At 40.2% G+C, this 26,865-nt stretch overlaps 1 protein-coding gene across 3 annotated transcripts in view; it reads left to right on the forward strand.

Annotated features, from left to right (window-relative positions):
* The first annotated feature begins 1,136 nt into the window (after positions 1-1,136).
* The window catches only part of NELFCD (negative elongation factor complex member C/D), a 1,198,759-nt gene continuing 1,173,030 nt past the window's right edge, over positions 1,137-26,865 (forward strand). For 2 of the 3 annotated variants that reach the window (XM_044089975.1, XM_044089974.1), the window contains exon 1: positions 1,137-1,492. In XM_044089975.1, coding sequence (XP_043945910.1) covers positions 1,391-1,492 — 102 coding nt within the window. In that variant the 5' untranslated portion in view covers positions 1,137-1,390. The remainder of the gene's footprint in view (positions 1,493-26,865) is intronic. The other variant, XM_044089973.1, reaches the window with a different exon arrangement.

Genomic DNA, 26,865 nt, shown 5'->3' on the forward strand with positions numbered 1-26,865 from the left:
ACTACCATCGAAGAACAGAGAATGGAAGTAACAACTCCGGCACAATACTCGAAAGACCAATAACTTTTACCCCCCCCCCCCCCCCCAAAAAAAAAAAAAACCTAAAACTGAGAAGCATTCCTGTTCTTGCCTTGATCCTCTATGCCACATCTTGTAACATATATATGTCACAGTTCAGGGTTTTTAACCATACAGCCATTGCCCATCGCGTCATTTGATTAATCCAGCTAGTAACATGTTTTGCATAACGTCCATAATTTTGCCCTGTCCCTCCTCCACATTTAGGTTGTAATCGTAGCCAGCCTTAGGCACAGTCCAACTAGGTGGCCGCCATTCTAGCAGGGGCACCTTTCCAATACTTATTTTTTGTACTAAATAAATGTTTTTTTTTAAATGTGTTGAATGAATACAAGAAAAACTGAAGAGTAAAACAAACGGTGTGAAAAACAAAGAAAATGTAATCTGGGTGGTGTAGGTACATCACTATTGGGGCACAGGGTGGTGTGTGTATGTGGTGGGGTGGGGTATTGTGGAACCCTTTTGTCTAGGGCACCAGTTTACCAAAGGCGGACCTAGGTAGTAATAGGAGACATTAAATGTTTTATACGTCTTATTATCCACAAAATGCGTTCAGGCTGTTTAGTATTACAGTAGGGTTACCATCTTTAGACAATTGTGTCCTATTCAAAAAAAGCTAAAAAAAAAAAAGCAAATGTCCCGAGATTTTAGGACAAAAAATATTTGGCAAGTTTTCCTTAATGGTTGCGTAAAACAGTTATTTTGTATTTGAAACACCTAAATGTTATAAGAAACAGTATAAGCTTTTATTTTGGAAAAAAAGTGAAGTTCCGTCTTTTGCACTGTTTTGTCCTGCAAAATCTCATGTTTAGACAAAAAAAGTCCCACTTTGGGTATTTGAAAAGGTGGCAACCATATTTTACAAGCAAAACGATTTGTTAATGAATATTCATTATATGCCATTTGCTATAGATGTTGTATTGGTTACTAATGATGTGACTACCCCATGTGCAAAAAGAAAAAAGGGAGAGTTAACGAGAGGTCGGCTCTAATAAATATTCATGAATATGCAAGACATGACAACGGTGGTCCATAGATTATTGTGGGCGGGGTTTGTTACTACGCGGGGTTGGGGTAGAGGAATTCAATTCTGAAGTAAGTTTTATTTACCTAGTTGGTTAGTATAGAGTTCCTTCTTACATCCGTTATATTAAAAGGCCGCCCACTCCTTTAGTTTAAATAATCTGAGTTTATATTCAATAAATCATACGTTAATTTGGTTGTGGGCACGTTCTTGTAGTTAGCTGTTTTTCATGACGTAATTTTTAAGTGCCACAGCAACTGAATGGAGTCCAGGTTTAGTGATAAGTAGATGTCAGTGTGCAAAACTTCATATCGTCTCTGTTTATTCTTTGCGATGGATGAGGATTACTTCAGCAATTCCGCCGAATGGGAAGATCAGGATGGTTGTGCGGTGAGTCTCCATTATGCCTTTTTTTGCGGAATGTTGGAACCATACTTGCATGATACCGTCTGTAATCTCTAAGGCAAATGCTCAAAGTAATCAGTTTTGCTGGTTATATAAGAGCAGCGTAATTGTTAAATATTGTGAGCATGCATGTCTTTTTTTTTTTTTTTTTTTTTTTTTTTTTTTTTTTTTTTTTGTGTGGTGATTCTAGTAACAATCTCATCACACTAAATGACAGAGGAAATGTCGCTAGCAGTGACAGAAAGTTGACTGTGTAAATATATTTAATACTGGCCAACTTTGTTGTAGCTAGCTGTTTTTCATGACGTGATTTTTAAATTCCTCTTTGTAGCCGTTATAAGTTCCTTTTTCACCTGTTTGGACTTGTGCAAAACACTACTGAATTGTGGTACCCTGTACCTGGGCTTATTGGAAAAGGGTATAGCCTCAAATTTCCGACAGAAATGTTTCCGAATTATTATATAGTAATGTAGGTCTCAACCAATCACGGACAATTCCGGAAATAATCAGGGACCCATTTTTTAAATATTAGCACTGGTAAATCTAGATTTTGATAGAATATAGAAACATTAATTAATATACATTTTTTGAACTAAAAGAAGTCTATAGCTCTAATTACTGTCATTATTTATTACATTTCACCATCACTTCTCCAGCAGTCACCAGTTTTAAGAGGAATTAAGAGGGACAGACCTAAAATTTGAATCAAAATCAAAGAAGTCCCTGAAAATCAGGGACCAGTGAGAGGCATGATAGCAGTAACTGAACAGCATTAGTGTTTTAAGTAAGTTTTGTTTAACCCTGTATTTTTTAAACACCTTTATCAGTTGAAACATAGGTACGCGTGCTTTTGCGCATAGCGCAGCATCGGGCAGCTCCGCTTAATTGGGTTTAAACCATTCTCGGCTCCACAAAGTCTGCTCTTCACTTTTTCCCTCAGAACTGATCTAGTTCTCATAATAAACACCCTATTCCTACTCTAAAGCCTGGCACTTGCTCACTAAAGCAATTATATAAGTCAGCACTAAAGAATTAAAAGCACTACACCCTCACAAACTCCCCTTGAGTACCTTGTTCCCCATTGGCCCTTTCTTTCAATTATAAAGGAATTCCCAATATTATTCTAGCATGTCCAACTCACAAACTCCCCTTGAGTACCTTGTTCCCCATTGGCCCTTTCTTTCAATTATAAAGGAATTCCCAATATTATTCTAGCATGTCCAAAGGTCAGTTGTCAATCTCCTCTCCGGTCCAGCTGGTGAATCTTGAGGCAATGTTACAACTGCCTCATGTACACAGACAACCCTCTCCTCCTCCCAACAAATTCCAACACATGTGAGAGATACAACCATATAGCCAAACTGGAGGCTAAGCTCTCTCAACTCAGTACTGGCGTAACCAGTCAGGAGGAGAAGGAAACCACACTCTCCAGCCGACACAAGCATCCTACAAAAGGGCCTCGTAGAAACAGACAAGAGGTGCCAGACCCATGGCCTCAAGCTAAACGCCAAAAAGTGTATAGTCATCCCCTTTGGCAAAAACAAAGTGCCCACAAATTACCACATAGGTGGTAATCCATTAAGTACGGAAGAAGTAATTAGGGACCTGGGGACCCAAGTTGATAGCAGTCTCTCATTTGAAAACCACGTGGCCAAAGTGGTTAGAAAAACATTTTATATAGCCCACCTAATCATGAAGGGATTCACATCTAGATCAGGGGAGGTCATTGTGCCTCTTTACTCATCCCTCATCAGGCCCATAATTGAGTACAATGCCCCTTTTGGGATGTACTTTACCAGACACCTGCAGCAACTGGAAAGACACCAAAAGTACCTCACCAAGAGGATCAAAGGGCTCAAACAGATGCAATATGCTGCCCGGTTAAAGAAACTCCAGCTCTACTCAGTGGCATACTGCCTGCTCAGAGGCGATCTGTGCCCGACGTATAAAGCCATGTCCAACCCGGTATTAATGGACTTGCTGCACCTCAGAAAATTCAAATCCCATCGAGCTACGCACTCGAGAGACTTGAATCTCAGCACTGAACTAAATAGGACATGCTGGAGGGACAGATTCATAACCCAGAGGCTCCCTTCACTCTGGAATAAAATCCCAGTCCAGGTTAGGCAGAGTCCCTCATTGACTCTCTTCAAGAGGAATCTTGATGAGTGGATGGGAGATCGTAGGTTTACCCTGGGTATCACTTCTGTGTCACTGTTGGACAGAGGCACAGTATACTAATCTCGGACAAGGGCATAGCAAAATAAATTTAAAATGGGTGGCGAAAGCCAAACACACTCTGGCTAGGCTTATAAATGCCCTAGGGCAGATAGCCTAGTATGAACCTGTGAACCTATGAAAGAAAACCAATCCAGCCATATTTATTTGACATTTGTTTACTGGGAAAGTCTGACTGGGTATGAGCCCATTTTCAGCAGCGGCCCGGGGAGAAAAGCTCCACAGTACATATTAAATAGAATTAAAAAATAGAACAACGGTTACATATATTAAGACAATAACAAAGTAGTACAGTATGTGAATACAATATAAGAAAGTAAGCAAAATATAAGGCAAGCAATAAAGTGGACCATACATCATGTACAAAATCGAAAATAGTTCCTAATATGCATGTTACATAATGTTGCATGAAAAATATAGAACAGAATAAATAATGGATGGTATATGCTCTTTCTGGTAGGAGAACTAGATAGTAAATTTCAGTCATAAATTCTGGGATAAATAAAGGTTAGTGTAAGAATGTAAGAAAAGGACATTAGAATGATAAGGAATTAAAGAGAGGTGGAGCTAGAAAGTTGGTAAAGCAGGAAGGGAAGTAAGATATATCAAGAGAAAGTCTGTTAAGAGTGGGGATGAAGGGAATAGAAGGGAGTACTAAGATGGCAAGGAGCATGGGCAGTTCCAGTTATTGGTTAGATGTTCTTTCAGCCTAGACTTAGGTTCATAGGTAAGTACTTGGCAGTAGCCAGAATGTGTTGGCTTTCGCCACCCCCTTCGATTAGTTCCCTGTCCAGCAGAGCCGTTAGTTCCCTGCCCCACTGTCCAGCAGAGCCACTGCAGTGATCCCCGGAGTAAATTTTCTGTTTCCCATCGACCCGTCAAGGTTTCTCTTGAAGAGTGTTAGTGAGGGGCTCTGCCCGATATATATTGGAATCCTGTTCCAAAGCATGGGGAGTCTCTGGGACAGGAATCTATCCCTCCAGCATGTCCTTTTTGTCGTTGTGGTGAGGTTTATATCTCTAGAGCTTGTAGCTCTCCGGGATTTGTTTATTTATTTTTTTTAGGTGGAGCATGTCCATCAATTCTGGGTTGGACATGGCCTTGTATGTCAGGCAGAGATCACCTCTGAGTAAGTGGTATGCAACCGAGTACAGCTGGAGTTTCTTGAGTCGGGCTGCATAGGGCATCTGTTTGAGGCCAGTAATCCTTTTGGTGAAGTACTTTTGTGGTCTTTCCAGCTGTTGCAGGTGTCTTGTAAGGTACATCCCAAATGGGGCGTTGTATTCTGTGATGGGTCTAATGAGTGATGAGTAGAGAGGCACAATAACATTTCTTGTTCTAGATGTGAACCATTTTGTGATTAGGTGGGCCACATAGAAGGATTTTTTAACCACCTTGGCAATATGATTATCAAAGGAGAGATTACTATCTACTTGGGTTCCCAGATCCCTTATTACATTTTCTGTGTTTAGGGGACTACCACCTATGTGGTAGTTCGTGGGTACTTTATTTTTTCCAAAGGGGATGACTATGCACTTTTTGGCATTTAGTATGAGGCCATGATTTTGACACCAGGTATCCGTCTCAGTGAGACCCTTCTGGAGGGTGTCTATCAGCTGGGGAATCAATTATGGCCCCTAGTTTGCAGTCATCTGTGAACTTGGTCAGCCATAGTCCTCCTATGCTTGCCTGTACCTCTGAGAAGTATATACCGAACAGGAGGGGTCCTAGGACTGAGCCCTGCGGGACGCCACTTGTAGCCGGTTTAGAGTCGGACATAGAGCCTGCAACTCTCACCATGTGGGTTCTATCCATGAGCCAGTTGGCAACCCATCTTGTGACGTAGGGGTTTATATTCAAGCTGGTGAGCTTGTCTATAATACTAGAATGGGGAATGGTGTCAAAAGCCTTTGCGAGGTCTAGGTAGGCTGTGTGGACCTCCTTTCCCTCGTCTAATGCCTTGGTAACTGTCTGTCTCAAAGAAGTCCATCAGGTTTAGGAGGCATGATCTGCCCTTAACAAAGCTGAACTGGGTAAGGTCTAAGGTTTGGAGGTTTCCATTGTCTGTTAATGAGTTCCATGATGATGTGCTCCATAGCCTTGCAGACCAGGCTTATAGGGCGATAGTTCCCTGGGTCCGTTGTGGCTCCACTTTTGTGGAGCAGGATAACTGTTGCTGTGCGCCATTCGGTAGGGACGTAGTCTGTAGAGAGGCTGAGTTTTATAGTGAGTTTAGGTGAGGGGTTAGTTCATTTTGGAGCTCTTGTAAGACACAGCCTGGGACACCATCCGGTCCCATTGAAGCTGTGTTTTTTGGCTTTGGATAGGGCTGTTTTAACCTGTGTGTCTGTGATTGATGGGGCCATACATTATTCTGTTATGGTTATCGGCCCTTTAGGGGGTGAGGTGGGTGAAGTTTGCACTAAACCTGTCTGCCAGAATGTTGGTGATAATCAGTCGGTTCAGTGTATCTTGTGCCATTCTGCACTAAGAGCAGATCTGAGAGTTTCCACTTAGGTTCTTGACATAGCTAAAGAATGCTTTGTGGTCATCTTTGGAGTCACTGGCATTTTTTCTTTCGAAACTAGCCTTGGATGATTTAATGAGGGATGATAGTTTCTTGCTGATACTGATCAGGCATGTCTTTCCTTCTTTGGATTTTACTCTTTTTCCGTACTAGTTTCTTCCTAGTGTTGTATAGCTTGTTTATGGCAGGGGTCCACCAGACTGGTTTCCTTTTCTTGGAGGAGTGATTCTTGGTTTTACTTGAGATAGCATGATCCATGCATTCCTGTATGAAGGAGTAATAGTGGGGTATATGTCTGCTTCTGGAATGCTTTTCCATGATTTGGCAAAACAGTGAGAGTACTGACTAACCCTGTTACTTCTTTGAAGTTTATAAATAGACGGTAGATACTTGTGAGAGGAGTGTAGGTTACAAGATAGGATATAGCATTGAAGTAGTGATGATGAAGTTTGTAAAAATGGAAGAGTTGTACAGTATTTTGTGAGTTAATGTTAGTTGATTAAAGGTGAGATGGTGAGTTCAGTCCAGTTTAGGGGCTTGAGAGCAGAGCAATGGTGAGAGTAATGGGACTCCCCTGTGGCAAATTTAGCTATTTTATTATAACATTGACTAAGTTTTGCTTTGAGGGAAGAGTGGAGATTGGTAAGTGTATAGAAGGGAGGGTAAGAGGTGGTGATAAGGGTTACTCTTGTGGAGTTCGAGATGAATTTCTTATCCCAGTACATCATGCCCGATTTTTTTTTATTGTTTTTATGATCCTGGTATGTAGGTCTGGTATGTAGGTCAAATTTAAGATTGTTGTCAATAGTTACACCCAAGAGTTTTGTATGTGAACCACATTGAAGTATTCTTCAGAGAAGTAATAGCAATGTTAGAGGCATCTGGCCTTTGGGTACCCCAGTGCTAACAGGTAAGCAAGGAGAGAAGTTAGTTAATTTGACAGATTGATATCTGTTAGAAAGATAATTAGTGAACCACTGTAAGGACGTTTTGGTTAAGCCCAGAAGAAGTAGTTGGGATAACAGTTGGGTGGTGGGGGACAGTATCAAATGCTTTGGATAGATGTAAGAACAGAGAAGACAAGGTTTCCTGAGTCATGAGTTTTGTTGAGTGTCATTAAAGGATAGTAGAGCAGTGATGTGCTGTGTACTGGTCTGAATCCATGTTTGGTGGGGTAGAGAAGTTTGTCAAGTAGGCATTGAAAAAATGTTTGGATACATTTTTCTAGAATTTTTATATTGGTGAAAGGGTACTTGAGTATTGTCGCAACCACATTCTAAACGACTTGCAGTCGATGTATTGTGGCAGCCCTTCAAGATATCGTTTTATTTGGAAAAGAAATTCCACCTTTTTTTAGTGTAATGTTTCAGACACAAAGTATATGCATATTGAACACATGGAAGGTATTTTTCAATGTTATGCTAGTCAGTATGCAAGTCGCACTGTATGATCTTTATTTTTCTGATTGAAACTCCTGCTGATATTCAATTGTGCTTTCAGGTTACTTTTTGTCCCACTTCTTATGTAATGCCGTTTGAACTCAGCAATGTTTTATTTGCTGTAACCCTTTGTGTTATTCATGGTTGTTTCTAACAGCATAATAAAAAGTGTTAAAACAAGAAAGAAAGATGCTGTTAGATCCTCGAATGGTAATGCCATCAGGAGGTAGAAGTTCGATGAGCTACATCAAGAATGTTCTGTTTCTGATGAACAGTATCTTTCTAACACTGTTACACACGTCCAAACCTCTGAGTTCAACATATCTGCCCAAAAACAAAACATAATAGTGGGGGACAGGGTAGATAAAAGAAAAAAAAAAACAGGGACAGATTTTTAGGCATTGCTAGTACAAACTCGGAAAGCTGCTACAATAACACTGTTTGTGTTTGCATGCACTTTCTTGAATGGTAGGAAGTTTACATTTAAAGATATGTCATTACTTAGACACTTCAATCCTCAACGACTGCCACAAAAAAAAAATATATATATATTAGGAACAACCTGAAAAAAACAAGGAATTAAATCCTCAACGACTGCCAGAAAGCAAAACATTTTATTAGGAACAACCTGAAAATTATGAGGTAAACATCAGCACGTGCTGTGAAAATATGGAAAATTGACATGTCGAACAACTGAAACATTTAGTGTTAATAACTTGATAAAAATAGACCTATGTACTTCACTTAGAACCCTCCCCCCCAAAAAAAAATTGAGGATGAAGAAGCATGCAGTTTAGCTTGCAAGGCTGCCGGAGGGAGTCGTTTAGAATGTGGTTGTGATATATTGGCATATAGTTAGAGATTTCTGTGTAGGTGCCACCTTTGTGGAGAGGAAGGACGAAGGATTTTTTCCACAGGGAAAGGACATAAGACTCTTTGATGGATCTATTAATAATTATTGAGACAGGATAGGCAATTGAGTTGGCAAGCATTTTTATAAATTTGTTAGGAAGATTGTCTCTAGAGAGGGAACATGGCTTGAGCTTGCACAGGAGGGATTTGATGAAGGAAGTAGAACTGGTTGACTTGCTGTGTTTTAGGATTTTTTTGATAGTGTGCCAGAAAGTTTTTGGACTGGATTTGTGCTCATTTTGTGGCTTTGCATAGAATTTTTTTGTCTAAATTAACCTGTTTCTTTACAAGGTTGCACATTGCTTTGAAATGCTGTAAATTATTGTGAGTTTTGTGTTTTAGGTAAGTTGTCTGAGCCTTGTCTGTCTTGCATGAATGATCTGGTATAGACAGAAAGCCAAGGAGTATAGCTGATTTTTAACTCTTTCCCTTCTGGTGGGAGCTGAATTGTCTAAATTGTTTAGGAATGTATAATTAAGTTAAGTTGTTCAACTGCATCATCTAGTGGTAAGTCTTTAAGGAAGGAGCAGTTGATGGGAGTTTAATAAATTTATAAAGGCCTGCTGGTCAAAGTTGGATAGGTTTTGTACTATCTTGTAGGTGTGTTGTCTACATGAATGTGAAATATGTCTGGTTATACAGATGGGGTGGTGATCATTAATAGAAGCCAGAAGTGTTTTGGATTGAGGAAAAATTGTTAGGATGGAAGACCAAAGTCCAGTCAATTATTGAGCCATTTTGGTTTGCGGAACTAGTAAAGGTTGGGTGAGTAATTTAGTTGAGAAAATCCAAATAAGTTTATCCTGTCTCTGGGAAACTTTTAGTTAAGTTTCTGCCAGTCATTGTTGACATCACCTAATATTTTTTCCAGAGAGATTTTTTGGTACCAAAGATGGGATATTTTCCAGAGTTGATAAGTTATTGCCAGGGGGTATGTATAAAGCTTTTATATAAAACTTTTATTATTGTTTAATTTAATTTAAGGTAGGTGATCGGTAGTTCGGCTTTGCCAAAGGAGGGTACAGATTGGTTGTGAGAGGTTAGAGAAATAGGAGCAGGATATATTACTGCAACACCACCTCCTTTTCTTTTAGGTCTGTCTGCTCTGAACATATTAAAGCCTGGAGGAAGTACTTCAGTATCCTTCTTTGTGTGGTTTAAGCCAGTTTTCAGTGATCACTAGTATGTCAGGGGATTGTGCAGTTGTCCAGGCATGAAGCTCAGAAATTTTGTTGCACATGCTATGTGTATTTACTGAGATAAATGTAAGCATATTTTGTGTACCTGGAATATGGGTTGAAGATGTGGATTGTGAGATGTTGGGACCAGGGTTAGGGTGGATTTTACCACAGAGCAGGAGGAATTTCAGGGTTGTGTAGTAAAGATAGGATTTCATTTTGGTTAAAATGCATCTGTGTGAAAGTGATGAGCGGTGATAGGTAGGGAGTCGTGATTTGTGTAATTGGTGTAAGAGGTAGTATCTGTAGGAGAGCTTGGAGTAGGTTGGATAAGGACCAGATATGATAATAGTGAAGAGGCGCAGAACAGTATTAATGATAGGAGAGTAAGGAAAATCATATTAGATTAGGGAGTATTGGAGAGTAAATCAGATAAACTACTTCAGTGGATAATTTGATTTTGAGGAGAGTGATAAAGTTTGTAGAAATGAAGGAAGGAGAGTAGTGTAGTATGCAGATAGTGTGATATTAATAGGAATATGTTGAGAGATGATATTAATAGGAATATGTTGAGAGATGGAGTCTGTGAATGAGGAGGATGGAGCTAACATAGGAAGGGGATGATAGGGGTGAAGCTGGCAAAGGAGGGGGTGTGGTGTGGATAGGTTATTGATATTTTTCCATTTACAAACATCGTTTACATACCTTGTATGTTACGTAAGTTCTTTCTTTATAACTCATTCAGTCTAATACAACATACATTGCTAAATTCCTGCCTTCCCTTAAACCACATTCCTCCTGAACATTATTCTGCATGTATTGTTCCCATAAATTGTGTTTATTCTATGTTATTCGCTCCATCTGCTTTTTAAAGATCCCTCATCCAGTTCTTTTATCTATGTTAGTGTGCAGTACTTCAAATACAGTTGGGTTGAATTTTTCTTTACATTTTCCAGTGATTTCTCTTTTTAGCAGCCAATGGAATTAAATTAATAAGGCCTTGCTATGTCTGAGTAATTCAGATCCTGTGTCCCAGCTCAAAAGAATTTCCTTAGTTACAGTTCATAGGTTCATAGAAGGTTATGAGGCTTTTGACCCTAGGGCCTTTACAAGCCTAGCCATGTTATACCCTTATTCCCTTATTGACCAAGTTGTATGGTCTATATTTGAATCACGAGTCTTATGATCGTCACAGACTGCCCTTATCCAAGAGGGTCATAGGTGACACCCATGGGGTAAATTTACGGCTTGCCATTAGTTGTCTGTTATGCTTAAATAGAATCATTGAGGATCTCCGTTTTACATAAACTGGGAGTTTGTTTTTGGGGGGGGGGTGGCAATCTCTGCGAGACATATCCTTCTCTTTGTCATGTCCTGTTAATGTTGCAGGATATGTTAAAATCCTTAGAGCGAGTGAATCTTGTCCCTTCTGACTTGTGGATGAGCACATTTCCATTAGGGCAGGGTCCGAGACTGCTCTGTAAGCCAGACACAAGTCACCTCTCAGCAGCCTGTAAGATGCAGAGTACAGTGATAGGGCCTTCAGTCTGTTCATGTAGGTCATGTGTTGATGGCCCTGAATTTTGTTAGTGAGAAACCTCCGAGGTCTCTCCAGCTGCTGCAGGTGTCTGGTAAGGTACATACAGAAGGGAGCATTGTAGTCTTAGTGGTCTGATGAGAGGTAAGTATAGAGGAGTTATAACATATTTAGCTCTGGATGTGATGCCCTTACTTAGATACATAGAAGGCCTTCCTTACCACTGTGGACATACAGTGATCAAAGTTAAGGTTGCCTGTGTCAACCTGTGTTCCCAAATCTCTCGCCACAGGGTTTGAGCTAAGGGGGGGGGTGTACTGTTAATATTACCGAAAGTGATGATGATGTGTTTTTGCATTTACTTCCCCTTTGCTGAAAGGGATGATGCAACTTTTTGCGTTTGGTGCCAAAGCCACAGACTTGAACTAATCATTTGTTTGTGTAAGCCCTTTTTCTAATATGTCAGCATTGTCGGGGGACTCAATGATTGCACCCACCCAGTTTGCAGTCAGCAGTGAACTTGATAAGCCTCAATCCATCTGTTTTTGCCTGGACTTCTGAGAAATTGATTCCAAACAGTAGGGGGCTCAGCACAGATCCATTTAAGTACACCACTGGTACCTGGTCTGCTGATAGAGGTGGAATCCTCAATTTGCTTCCCCCAGTATTTTTGACAGAGTACTCTGTAGCAGATTTTTAATTCTGCCAACATATTACACCCACAGAAAACATGTTCCCAGTTACCTCTTTCTTTCTCAGTCGCACCTCCAAAATTTACTGTCTACATGAGGAAATATTTTGAAGTTTGCTTGGGGTATAAAAACACATGAGACGCTTCCAAGTGAAAATCCTAAACCATCTACACTTTGCATACTTGGTAGCCTTACATTATGTCCCCCCTTTGTTCCCTTGTAAGTTGCTATTTCAAGTTTCTCTTCCCATTCTTCTCTAACTTCCTCAGATTCTTTTAGCCGTCATCCTTTTATATGTCCTATTAATTATCCCTTTTGTAACAGCAGTTTATTTTCTAGATTTGACTAAAGGCTGTACCAGCGTAGGTCTTTCACTTAGGACTTCCTGTCCCCTTTGTCTTTGCCTATAATCTGATATCATTCCCTGGTAGGGAGCGTAGTCTCTAACTTGGAGTCCAAGCTACTATTTGGCCTCATCTGAGTCTCTCACCTTTCTCCCTATAATTATTTGCTCCCGATACCTTGGTTTCTTTGCCAGTTATTCCAGCTTCCCTCTTGCCTATTTTCTGTAACCCAACTTCCAGTCATCCTTATTTTCAGAATCTCCTTTCTCTTTTTGGCTTAGTTTATTTATTTTATTTTACATTTGTTTACCAGGAATGTCCGACTGGGCAGAAACATTTTCAGCAGAGGCCCAGGGAGAAATGTTCCACATACAAAACATTATAACAGAGACAAACAAATGGATACATATACATAAGATAAATACATACAGGTATTACTTGGCTTTATATGGTGAGGTTCTAGTATACAAACACATACAAACAAGAATTGTATTGAGGTATATACTTGGATACTTGTGATAAATGCATACAAAATTTCATAGCATGTCTGACAGAGGAGTAATCATACAACAGTTAAATTCTATTCCCTATTGATTCAGTAAGTTCAAAGCTTAGAAAAAGCAAAATACAGTTCTTTTAAATTATTGTTATTTACAGAAAATTTACAGTGATTATGAATTGTAGGAAAAGTGAGATTAGCAAAAGGTTGCAGTATTATTGAAGGAAGAAGATAAGAATAGTTTAGATTTACAGAATATATAGAGAACAAAGAAGCTAGATTGGACATCTGTGATGCAGTTGTAGCAATAGGCTGACACATCATTACGTGGATGGGTAATGTGGTATATCATTTTTCTTATTTATTTTTATTTTATATTTGTTAACCTGGAAAGTCCACTGGACACTGGTCCTTTTTCAGTAGAGGCCCGGGGAGAAAAGCTCCAGAAAGTGAACAAAACAAGCAGTCAAACACAGGTAATATCTCGAACATATCTTAATATGTCTAGAACAATAACAGTTGAAACATTCAGTTAGACATTGATCAGAAAATATATAAGGTCAAAAATTACAGACAATAATACAATTTAGAAATTAATACTTTATAAAAGACACAGTAGTTAATACATCATTGTAAAGGTCAGTAGAGTTATAAGATGTGCACATATTATGTCTCCTATCTAATAATAAAAGTATCAACATGGGATTAAGCTAGAATCTCTAGTGAGATTGTTTAGGCCAAGGTGGAAACATCAATACATTTTACTATATCTTATAAACTATATACAATACTGTTTAAGAGACTAGGCCTGTTAAAACTACTTGAGTTGTAAGAAGTCGTCGGGTAAGAGAAGTGAGCGGTATAATGTGGTGGGTATGTGTAACCTGGTACATTACAAGTGCATAACCAGTTGTTACTGAGATGGGCTATAAGTGAACAGTTGTTACTGAGATGGGCTATGTGAATGTTTAAAACTGTGTGAAGGAAGGGGTAATAGTTATATCATTAGGAAGAATGTTCCAGATTTTTGACACGTAGTTAGAGAATAACATGTCCCCTGCTGTATTATTTGGTTTAGTAACTTTGAGGAGAAATTTGTTACTGGAGTGAAGCGTTCCAGTATTTATGTGAAGGTGAAGTACGTTTTGTAGTGCAGGGGTTTTATCTGGTTGATATAGAATTTTATGGGCCAGAGACAGTTGATTTGTAATGTAAAGAATTGGGGGAGTTCCAACCAGTTAAGCTGCGTTAAGGATGAGTACTGGTGAGTTCTAAATGGGGAGTCCGAGGCGAATCTAGCTATTTTGTTATCGCAGCATTCAAGCTTTGCTAAGTCTGTATTTCTAAGGTTGGTAAAAATGGGTGAGGCATAGAGGAGGGTAGAGATAAGGTGAATGCGGGATATGGTTGCTTTTCTTTGGAGAGGAATTGTCTTTCTATACAGGGTACCTATTCTATACAGGGTACCTAGTTTTTTATGTACTTTCTTTTAATGGTCTGAGAAATATGGATATCAAATCTTAGATTTTCAATCTGTATGCCAAGTAGTTTGGTGTGTTCACTGGGAGAGAGAGACGTGTTGTTGCTGGAAGTAATGTTAAAGGGGATAGCTAATGTGGTGAGTCTAGTTGGTTTAAAGAGCAGCAGCTCGGTTTTAGCAGGGTTAAGTATGAGTTTGATATTGGAGAGCCATGCTTCTATAGAGAGGAAAGATTGCTGTGTTAATGTATGGAGTTCCTGTAGTGAGGAAGTTGCACAAATTAATGTAGAATCATCTGCATATTGTATGGCAGATGCATTTGGAGTAGAGGTGTAGACATTGTTGGTATAAAGGGTGAAAAGAAGTGGGCCTAATATGGAACCTTGTGGTACACCGAGTGACTGGAAGAAGGGGTGAGAGTTCCTACTGCCACAGTCCTGCTTATTGGCGGCCATCTAGATAACTTTGGAACCAGGAAATGGAAGATTTATTTAGTCCTAGTTCAGATAGCTCTGATAAGTATATCATGTTTGACCATATCAATGGCCTTTTAGAGGTCGAGAAAGGTAGGAGATACAAATTTGCCATTGTTCCTATGTGTGTTAACTATATTGGTGAAAGAAAGAAGGGCTATTACTGTGAAAGGGCCAAAAGCCGTGCTGAGTGTTTGACAGGAGTTTGTGAATGCAGGTAGTCTGTCATTTGAGAATGTATGCACTTTTCCAGGATTTTTGTTAAAGGGGATAGAATAGCTATTGGTCAGTAGTTAGTAAGTTCTGTGGAGTTGGCTCCTTTATGAAGTGGGATTATATGAGATTTTCCAGATTTTGGGAACCATGGATTCTGTCAGGGGCGTATTAATGAGAATGGTTATAGGGTAGGCTACTGCATCTGCAGAAATTTTTTTAGAAATTCTGATGGTAATTTGTGTGAGGCCAGAGTAATGGGTTTGAATTTTTTAGATGCTTTTTTATCATATCTATAGAGACGGGCTGGAATTAGAATGAGCTATTGTTTGGGTGAGTTGTGCAGGGTTCAAAGTAGGGGGGATTGTTTTGATTTTTCTGTTGGTTGGCTAGATATAAAATTGTTTCAGTAAAGAATTTGTTAAATTGAGTAGCAGTGTTTTCAGTGTTGTTTACTAGGATGGGGGAGGGAGTACTACTTGTGCCTGGAAATAGTAATTTGTTGATGGCTGCCCAGAACTTTTGAGGGTGATATTGATGCGTAATTTGAAGGATGGAGAAGTAATTAACCTTGCCAAATTTTAAACTTTTTGGCCTTATTCCTAAGCTCTTGATATTTGTAGCTTGTGACTTGACTATATGCCAGTAGTCCCATGCTTTGTCTCTGGCTTTGAGGAGGGACTCTGTGTCTTTGGTAAGCCATGGAGTGGGATTGGCTCTAAATCTTAATGTTGTGGAAGGGGCATGTAGGTTTAATATGCTTAAAAAGGTGGTATTAAAATAAGTTCTTTGGTGTATACTAGGCTAGTGGCCCTGGGGCCTTTACAAGCCTAGCCATAGGATTACCCTGGCATAGTGGTACACTACCTTGGTTCCCAGTGCCTCTGTCGAGTAGAGACACTGGTGTTATCCCTGGGGTGAATTTTCTGTTTCCCATCCACTCAAGATTCCTCTTGAAGAGGGTCAGCGAGGTGCTCTGCTTGACATGTATGGGAAGTCTGTTCCATAGCATGGGCAGTCTCTGGGTTATGAACCTGTCCTTCCAGCATGTTCTGTTAATTGTGGTAATGAGGTTGAGGTCTCTGGACCATGTGGTGCAGAGGGATTGGGATTTCTTTAGATGTAGCATTTATAACTGAGCTGGGTCAGACATGGCTTTGTAAATCAAGCAGATATCACCTCTAAGTAGGCGATATGAGACAGAGAATAGTTGGAATTTTTTTGAGTCTGTCCATATAGGACAAGTGTTTAAGACCCAGGATCCTCTTTGTGAGGTACTTTTGCAGCCTCTCCAGTTGCAGGTGTCTAGTGAGGTACATGCCAAATGGGGCATTGTACTCCTATGACTGGCCTAATGAGGGAAGAGTAGAGGGAGGCAATAACCTCTTTCTTCCTGGATGCAAAACTCTTAGTAATGAGATGTGCCACATAGAAGGACTTTCTGACCACAGTGGCAATGTGGTGATCAAAAGAGGTTGCTGCTTCATTTAAATTAAGATATTTCAGAGGTGCCCAATTAGTGTTTTAGGTCTAGTATGAAATTGCTGGGGTTAAAGTTCTTTTTGTTTCTAATGGTTTGATAGAAGGTGCTTTTGGTATGTTGAGTGCGTTGTCTGAGTAGGAAGGTTGGCAGATGGTCACTTAGTCCATCTGAGAGGCAGCCTGTAAGCGAGGAGTGGACTGGTCTTTTATTTAGTATCCATTCTAGGATTGATTCCCTATTAGTTACCATGTCAATTCTTGTAGGTGTTTGTTTGGTTTGGGTAAAACTGTGGAGATCAATGTGGTTTGTTGGGGTGAGAGAGTTACAGGTTAGCCAATCAATATTAAAATCACCCAAGGTGGCAATTTCATTTTTGAGTGATGTACAGGACCATTGGAGCAGATTTTCCAGAGTGGGTATGTTATTACTGGGTGGTATGTAGCATCCAATTATGTTTGTTAGTTTTTTTGGAGTTGAGCTTCAGTTGAGTGGAAATTTTCTGCATTAAGTATGGTAGGATATTGAATGTGTAATGCCTGCACAATAAGGTGATTTTTGAATAGAATAGCAATGCCTTCACATTTTTCTTAGAATACTTTCTCCAACTTTATGAATATATTCTGTACGGTTATTTATTGTTATCCTTGGGGGTCTACATTCAAAATCACACACACTTCTTATTTCTTGAACTTCTGTCCATGCTTCATCATTATCTTTTCCTCCTTTGAATTATTACCATCTGCTGAGTTATGTATATGAGCCTTAACTGTGGAGCTCTAAAGTATCCCTTGAAATCAGGTAATCGTAAACCACCTTGTTTTATTGGGAGGATCAACCTCTGTCCGATAAATTGGTTAAACTCTTTGAATTATTGTCCACAACTTCTGTGGTTGATAAAAACATGCATGACCTGCATATAAAACTAAAGGAACTAAAACAATTCACTGATTGTATTTTGCTATTCATATCCTTAAACAAGAGCTTTTAATTTCTCAGTTGTTCTGTTTGCTCAGTATCTTCCTACATATCTTTAGCTGCCAGAAGATTGTTTAATCTACAGTTTCCCTATAAATATGGGTATTGGGTTAATATGTGAGTGCATAATTTTGGGCATAGCCTTCATTTTATCTTCAGTAATTTTATATCACAAAAAGCTTGAAACTGTCTCAAAATGTTCCACAATACTAAGATGTCCTTTTTCTGTATTTATCTAGTACAAAATAATTAATAATAATTGCAAATGCCATATTTTCTTGATTACAATACCAATCTTATGTCCTTAAATTTCCGAATACCTTTATTTTTTGCCAGTGGCTCTAAATAAAAAGTAAATAAATGGTAAAGAGGACACCCTGTATGGTTCCCTTGTTGAAATACAACTTATTGAAGAAAAGCCCTCCTACTTTAATTCTTGCATCTGAAACATCCTATATCCTCCTAATTAACCTTATTATCGTATCAGGGAATGCAGATGCATCCATTGCCCTACTCCTAATTTAACACCATATCTTGAGTCTGTTTTAAAAACAAAGTATTTCTGCTGTTTGGGGGTATGGATTTTTTTGTGTTGATTTATATTTGTGTGTGTTTGTTGCCCCTGGAAAGGTGAAAGCCTGGTTAAGTTCAGTTTTTCCATCTCCTTTCTTGAGGGTGTACTCTCATATGTGCTACTGTCATGCACTTTCTAAAATTCATTATGCTTGCTTTTGTTAGGCAGCACCTGGGTATGTTCTTAGTAAAACTTTTTGCATCAGTTTTTTTTTTTTTTTTTTTTTTTTTTTTTTTTTGAGGGTGCTGCTGTTCTTGCAGTAGCAGTCTTTTTATGGGCCATTATAAAGCATTGTTTATTGTCATTTGATAACTGGGAAGTCTAAGCAGGTAGATCTCCGTTTTCAGTGGAGACCCAGGGAGAAAAGCCCCAAAGGCTTACAAAAACATTTTGAGTACAAAAATTTTGCAAGCTTCAAAAATAATACAGAAACATCTACAACTATCTATACCTTAAATAATTATACCATATTAGACAATTGGACATCACTGATTTTGATGGGAAATAAAGATTGCATGGTGGTAGAGTGGAACCATGGTTTGTGTTACTACTTCATAATAATTGAACCCTGTGGTTCGTTTCTTGTTTGGGATACCTTTTTATATAGTTTGCATGATCTTTCTGCAGATTTTTGTAAGGGTCTCCACTTTCTTCCTTTAATCTTGCTCTGTTTTCTCTAAACCTAAGTGTATGGGTCTGCTTCCTACGAGTGACCTTTTTTGTGTGTTTTTATTTAGTTGTTTGTTGACCAGGTCCATAGGTTGATAGATGACACTTTGCAGGCATTTCCTGGGACAAGTGGCAAAAACAAAGTAGCAAGTTCATGAACAGAACAAAGGCGAAAACATTTAGTCATGGTATATACAGTAGCATTTACAGGTGCTGGCATAAGCACTTGTACCAAAAACACTACAAAGCATTTACAAAGTTACCAAACACATGTAAAACTATATTAAACTAGTGCTAGTAAGTTTTAGAAGGTCAACTTGTGTGGACTCTATAGAGAATGTTAGTGAGCCTGTACAGTGTCTCGAAAACAAGAGCAATGGTATACTTCAACTGTTCTCATTTTGTTATAATAGAAAAAGTTTATCTACAAAATCTAATCTTCATTAGGTAAGGAGTTCCAAAATGTGGGGAAGAGTTTTTCCAATTTGGCTAATGAGTATTGCAGTCATATTAGTTTATGAGAAGTACTGATCCAATTTCTTGCTGGGTTAGGTTGCACTTTGTCCTTTTATTGAAGTGAATAGGTCCATGGAGTGTAAACCTTGACCCTAACCCAGATGGGTTAAAAAAATAATAGAGGTTGAAAAATTGAATACTGAGCTGTTGAGCATGCCAAGAAGCATTATGGGTAATGGCTACCTTTGCTGGATGGGGAACTTGTTTCTCAGAATGACATAAACAAGCTAAGCCTAGTGAAACAGCAATACCTTTTTGCAACTTTGTGTGTGTAACTCAGAGTAACCGGAAATCTCTATCTTTTTATCCTAAAACCCTATTTCTTAAAAGTCTAACTTGACTAATCATTTGACAGTCTTTGATTAACCAAATTCAGTTACACTGACTTCTCGGAGCAAATATTTCTCCATTAGGTGAAATTGTGGTTTATTACATAATAATGCATAATTGCAAAAGGTTACAAATATGTCTGTTTAACATGGTTAAAGTAACATACGTTGTAGTGAATTTGAAAGCATTTGTCAAGATCAGAAAGGTTATACAATACAAGTATAAGTTACCGTCTATGAACATAAGTTCATGACTAGGACCCTTGCAAGCCTAGCTGCACACTCCAAACCATTTGAGTCTTGAGTATCATGTGTGGCTATGAGGAGGGAATGTTGGTAGGGAGGCAACTAAATTATGTATGGGGGACGTTTTAGGATAATAGTTGTCTTATTGATGGCTTCTGCCCATAAGGGTCAGACTGGGGGTAAATTTATGATTTCCCATCCGATTGTCAGGGTTTTGTTTGAATAGGGTTAGGGATGAACTCTGTTTCCCATGGATGGGGAGCCAGTTCCATAGTGTGGGGATCCTTGTATCTCTCCCTCCAGTATATTCTGCTTATGTCACGAGTGAAGTTCAGATCCTTGAATCTTGTGTTTCTGATGCTGTTTGTTTTGTGCATGTGCAATACATCCATCAGGGCTATATCTGAGGAAGCCGTGTAAGCTCGGCAAAGACCCCCTGTCAGCAGCATGTAGGAGACTGAATACAGAGACAGAACCTGTAGGTGATCAGTGTAGGACATGGTATTTAATAACCTGAATTCATCTGGTAATAAACCTTTGTGTGTGTTCCTGCTGTTGTACGTGTCTGGTTAAGTACATGCCAGAAGGGGCATTGTACTTAATGATGGGGCTGATAAGGTTCGAATAGAGTGGTGCTACAACTTCCTTTGACCTGGATGCCATATTATCTATAAGTTGGGTGACATTGAATGACTTTCTTATTATCTTGGCTACATGTTGGCCAAAGGCCAGATTGCTGTCTACATACGTTCAAACACAAATGCCAAGAGGTCCAGCAAGACAAACAACGTTCTCAGTAGAAAAAACATTTTAATGTGAGGAGCAAAGCTTTCGGATAAAATCCTTTATCAATACTGAAAATACAAATGCAGAGTATATATAGGTCTAAAAAAGTCATATGACCGGCAGCCAAGAAGTCACATGACCCAATCATTAAAACAAAACATGTAGAAATAAATAAATATGCAAAGCTAAAAAATGCAACAGCATAATGCATATATGAAAACAAAACAAAAAACATTGAAGGAATTTTTAACTGAAGTTATTCTGATCTTCAGTAACTTGAACTGAAGCTAGTGTTGGCTGAATTTTGTTATTTGCTAGTAATTACAGGTGTGGGGGTAGCCACATTCTTTGATTTCCTGTCCTTGCATATTTAAACTGGTGCATGTGAAATAATTCCTGCTTTAAAACTTCAGCTTGGCCAGCTAAGAACTTGGTTATATTCAACTGGACGTATAAGAGAATTTAAGTACCTTTTATCTGCACTTTTTTTTTTTAAAAATACAGTATTTAATTGATTTAAACTGTGTATGAAGGAGTGTTGAAGGAATTTTTAACTGAAGTTATTCTGCTCTTCAGTGGCATTGAAACTGCCCGCCCCTCAGCCTGCCTCTGGGCCCATCTCATTTGCTCACTCAGCTGAGTGCAGTGATATCATATTCTGATTTCAGGCACTCCTACTGTGTACAAAGAGAGCATCTGGGAAATAAAAAAAAAAAAAATTAAGCTTATTTCCTGCCTTTCTTGTTAAGTGGTACAGACTATTTGTAGGCTTCTGAGCCCCCAAGCCCTTCTGTGTTTGAGGGAAGCCTTCTAGCTTGTTTTTTTTTTTTATAACTAGCCAGTTTTCTAGTTTCAGCACTCAAATCTGTTTCTTTGATCTCAGCACTTGTTCAGAAAAAAAAAAAAAAAATTCATCTGCTTTTACTGTACTTGTGTTTTTACCTACTTCTTTTTACTTTTGCATCATCTTAAAATACTCAATTGTATTTATTACTGCTTGGTGTAACTCATTCTAAGCCTTTTGGTTTAAACACCTTGGGCTTCGGACCAGTTAGTTGTTTTGCACTGGGAGGGTTTGTGGTCTGCACTGTTGTGGCAGAACAGGTAGCTTACATCCTTCTAGGTTGAGAACTGCTGATTGAGGGCTCAGTGTCTGTTATTCTAAAAGTGTATTAATTCTGGTTTAAGCACTTGGGCTTTCAAGCCAGTTATTTTACATTAAGAGGGTTCGTGGTCTGCACTCTTGTGGGAGGAGCGGCTGGACTCTGCCCTTCTGAGCTGGGAATTTCTGGTTAAAGGCTTATAGTGCATGCATATCTGAACTGTTTCTTACTGAAGTTGGTGCGCCTTGTTTGCTGTGGCATAGACTGGATTCGGGCCTGCTGGATCTAGCTTTGTTTGTGTAACTTGAGCACTAATCCAGGCATTCTCTGAAGTATTCAATGGTATTTATTACTGCTTGGTTGTAACTTGATTAAAGTGTAGCTATCATTCAAGTCTTTTGGATTAAGCACTTGGGCTTCATACCAGTTGTTTTACATTAGGAAGGTTTGTGGCAAGCACTGTGGTGGCAGGACAGGTAGCTTTCATCCTTCTAAGTTGGGAACTGCTGATTGAGAGCCCAGTGTCCAAGTGTATTAGTTCTGGTTTAGGCACTTGGGCTTCAGGCCAGTTATTTTACATTAAGAAGTTTCGTGGTCTGCACTCTTGTGGGAGAAGAGGCTGGACTCTGCCCTTCTGAGCTGGGAATTTCTGGTTAAAGGTTTATAGTGCCTGAATATTTGAACTGTATCTTACTGAAATTGGTTCACCTTGTTTGCTCTAGCATAGACTAGATCCAGGCCTGCTGAATCTAGCTTTGTTTATATGCTTGTTGTTTGTTTGCTTGTTATTTCCCTGGAAGCTAATTCCACCTAATACGCAACTTCTCAGCGCTTCTGTGGATCACTAGTGATATCTGCATTGCTTACTGTACTTATTTCCTTGTTTCACTTGAAAGAACATTACTGTTTGTCGTTTTTGCATTTAGTTACTTGTAACACATTGCACTCAAGTTACCTGGCACTTGCTCACTAAAGCAATTATATAAGTCAGCACTAAAAATTAAAAGCACTACACCCTCACTCCCCACTGGCCCTTGTTTTCAATTAAGGATTTCCCAATATTATTCTAGCATGTCCAAAGGTCAGTTGTCAATCTCCTCTCCGGTCCAGCTGGTGAATCTGGGAATCTTGAGGCAATGTTATAACTGCCTCATGTACACAGACAACCCTCTCCTCCTCCCACATAACACAAATACTTGAGAGATGCAGCTATTTAGCCAAACTGGAGGCTGAGCTCTCTCAACTCAGGACTGGCAAGACCAGACAGGAGGAGAAAGCAACTACACACACCACAAAACCAGCCTCACATAATGCTACCACTCCACTGAATCAAACACATAAACACACAAAGACATACTCGGAGGCTCTGAGTAAAATTTACCTAAACAGCAGAGGCCTCCAAAGCAGACACCCAAACAACTGCTACCTCAAGACACCCCACAAGCAACACATAAACCACAAAAGCAGTGTGCAAAGCAGTCACAGCCCTTAAGGCCAAATACAACACCAAATATACTTGTCATAGGTGACTCCATAGTCAGACACACTGACGTCCCACTCACCAGGCTGAACAAGGAGAGGGTCACAGTAAGCTGCCTATCGGGCGCTAGAATCCGCCACATAACACAAGCACTCGGGTCACTCCACGGCAAGTACAAATATGACACAGTCATTGTCCATGCTGGTGTGTGCGACCTGAGACGTACCTCCCTGGACTACATGAAAAGAGACATAGAGGAGCTCTCTGATTATGTAGCCCAGACAGGTATGACCCTAACCCTGAGCAGTATCCTTCCTTCACCAAGAATGATGCCACAATATAGAGACAAGATGATCAGCTTTAACAATTGGCTTAATGTCTGGTGTCATTCAAAGGGGATCCAGTGTCTGTCTGCCTGGGATGACATGCTTGACAAGCCACGCTGCTTCGCAAGGGACGGCTTGCACCTGTCACCCCTGGGATTCCGGATATTGGCTAAGGCTCTTGCCACCCCCATAGTGCCTTTTTTAGGCAAGGCTCAAATTCTAAACCTACCACCCTAGAAAACAAGGGTAATGCTGCTCAATGCCAGAAGTCTAAATCTCAAAATGCACGCACTCGAGGCCCTTCTCAGTATGGAGAACATCGATGTCTGTGCTGTAACTGAAACCTGGTTCAAGGCTCCTGAGAGCACCCCGGCACTATTAGGTTTTACCTCCTATCATGCGTTCCGGCCCCAAAACCCGGACCACACCACAAAAGGAGGGGGTGTATCCATATTCATAAAGGATACCCACACCTCCAGGTTGGTGGCAACGCACGAAGCTTCGGAAACCATCCAGGTGCAACTAACCATAGGCAAAACTGCTCTACAAATTGTAGCATGCTACAGGCCACCCTCTCAAACTCAGGAACCCCACACAGCCTTCCTGAAGACACTGGAGGGTATAAATGTATCTCCAAACACCATCATATTGGGTGACTTCAACTACCCGAATATAGACTGGGAACATTACTCAAGCCCTAACTTTCTAGCCCAACGGTTCCTGGAGTTCATAAATTCAAATGCCATGGAACAGCTAGTCACTGTTCCCACGAGAGGAGAAAATATACTAGATCTCATTGTCACAAACATGGGGACAAAATGCTCCACACCGGAAGTATATTCCTCATTGTTGAGATCTGATCATAAACTAATCTCACTGGAAATCCACATCCCGCCCCCACCCCAAACAAAAAAGACCATAGTGAAGAACTTCTCTAAAGCGAACTTCACACTACTCAAGACTGGTGTAGTATCCTTCAAGGCCCCTGAGCCAGAGGAAACCACAACCCAAGCTGCGGAAGCCCTTACAAATGCCTTCTATGAACACCTCCAGGACTGCATGGATCAGGCAATCCCAAATCAAACCAAGACTCTTTCCACAAAGGGCAAATGTCCAGTCTGGTGGACCCCAGCCATTAACAAACTTTACAATAAGAGGAGAAAGCTATTACATGATAGAACAAAATCCATAAAAGGGAAGTCACCCCTGATCATTATTAGTAAAAAAATACGAGCACTCATAAAATCAACTAAGGCCAATTTTGAGAGAAAAATTGCCATGGATTCAAAGGACAATCATAAGGCCTTTTTCAGCTATGTTAGGAACCTGGGTGGAAACTCCCAGATATGCTCAGAATTGGTCCAAAATGATACAAAAATCACTGAACCCACAGACATTGCCAACATACTGGCAGACAGGTTCAGTGCAAACTTCACCCCCCCCCCTAAAGGAGAGATAACTATCCCAGCCGAGTGTAGCCTCCCGGACATCTCAAATGCGCAGGTGAAAGCTGCTCTCTCTAAAGCTAAAAACACAGCATCAATGGGACCGGATGGTGTCCCCGGCTGTGTGCTACACGAGCTAAATGAGGAATTAACCCCGCACATAAGGCAGCTGTTTAATCTCAGCCTTACCACAGGATACGTGCCCAAGGAGTGGCGTACGGCAACTGTGGTCCCACTCCACAAAGGCGGCGCCTCTACGGACCCTGGTAATTACCGCCCCATAAGCTTAACAAGTCTAGTCTGCAAAGCTATGGAGAGGATCATAACGGAGCTCATAAACAAAGATATAGGGGACTTGCAAACATTGGACCCGACCCAGTTTGGCTTTGTCAAGGGAAGATCATGCCTTTTGAACTTGGTCGACTTCTTGAAACAGTCACCAAGGCCATTGATGAGGAAAGGCAGTCCATACAGCCTACCTTGACCTTGCAAAGGCTTTCGACACAATACCCCACTCGGGTATTGTAGAAAAATTACCAGCTTAAATGTAAACCCATATGTCACAAGATGGGTTGCAAACTGGCTTAAGGACAGAACCCACAGGGTTAGAGTTGCTGGCGCTGTGTCAGACTCCAAGCCGGTCACAAGTGGTGTCCCACAGGGCTCGGTCCTTGGCCCCCTATTGTTTGGCATCTACTTCTCAGAAGTACAGGCCAGCATGGGAGGACTTTGGCTGACAAAGTTTGCAGACGACTGCAAACTGGGCGCCATAGTGGAAAGTGCATTGGACACGGATATCCTTCAGAAGGGACTCACGGAAACAGATAGCTGGTGCCAGAGCCATGGCCTGAAGTTAAACGCCAAAAAATGTATAGTCATACCCTTCGGGAAAAACAAGGTAACCCCAAGCTACCATATAGGTGGCAATCCACTAGTTATCAGGGACCTGGGGACCCAGGTTGACAGTGGCCTTTCTTTTGACACTCACATTGCTAAAGTGGTTAGAAAGACCTTCTACATTGCCCACCTGATCATGAAGGGATTCACATCCAGATCTAGTGAGGTCATTGTTCCCCTGTACTCTTCACTTATCAGACCAATGATCGAGTACAATGCCCCATTCGGGATGTATCTCACCCGACATCTGCAGCAATTAGAGAGACCCCAAAAGTTCCTCACCAAAAGGATAAAGGGACTCCAAAATCTGTCATATGCTGCCAGATTGAAGAAACTCCAGCTCTATTCAGTCGCATACCGTCTGCTCAGAGGTGACATGTGCCTGACATACAAGGCCATGTCCAACCCGGAATTAATGGACATGCTCCACCTCAAAAAATCCAAATCCACCAAAACCACTAGAGCAAGCGACTTAAACCTTAGCACGGATATAAATAGGACGTGCTGGAGGGATAGATTTATCACTCAGAGACTCCCTATGCTGTGGAATAAAATACCGGTCCATGTGAGGCAGAGCACCTCGCTGACTCTGTTCAAGAGAAATCTAGACCTGTGGATGGGAGATCGTAGGTTTACCCCGGGAATCATCTCTGTGTCACTGCTGGACAGAGGCACAACAAACTAATGGGCACAGTATTTTTTCATATAAGGGGTGGCGTAAGCCACAAAAATTTGGGCTAGGCTTATAAATGCCTTAGGGCAGATAGCCTAGTATAAACCTATGAACCTATGAAAAAAGCAAGAATGTATATTTTTAAAAAAAGCATAGTTTTAACCTAAAAATCAAATGTACAATCATATACATAAAGAGAAAATCTCATAATCTAAATCTACTCATTCTAACCAAAATAGGTTTAAGGCTGACAGTACTATTCAAACCAGGGGGTGAGTCACCCATCAATCTAATTATCCAGTTGTATTCTTTAATTTCTAATTT

The sequence above is a fragment of the Protopterus annectens genome, chromosome 12.part0 (assembly GCF_019279795.1).
Source record: "Protopterus annectens isolate FY-2018-M chromosome 12.part0, PAN1.0, whole genome shotgun sequence".
NCBI classification, from domain to species: domain Eukaryota; kingdom Metazoa; phylum Chordata; order Ceratodontiformes; family Protopteridae; genus Protopterus; species Protopterus annectens.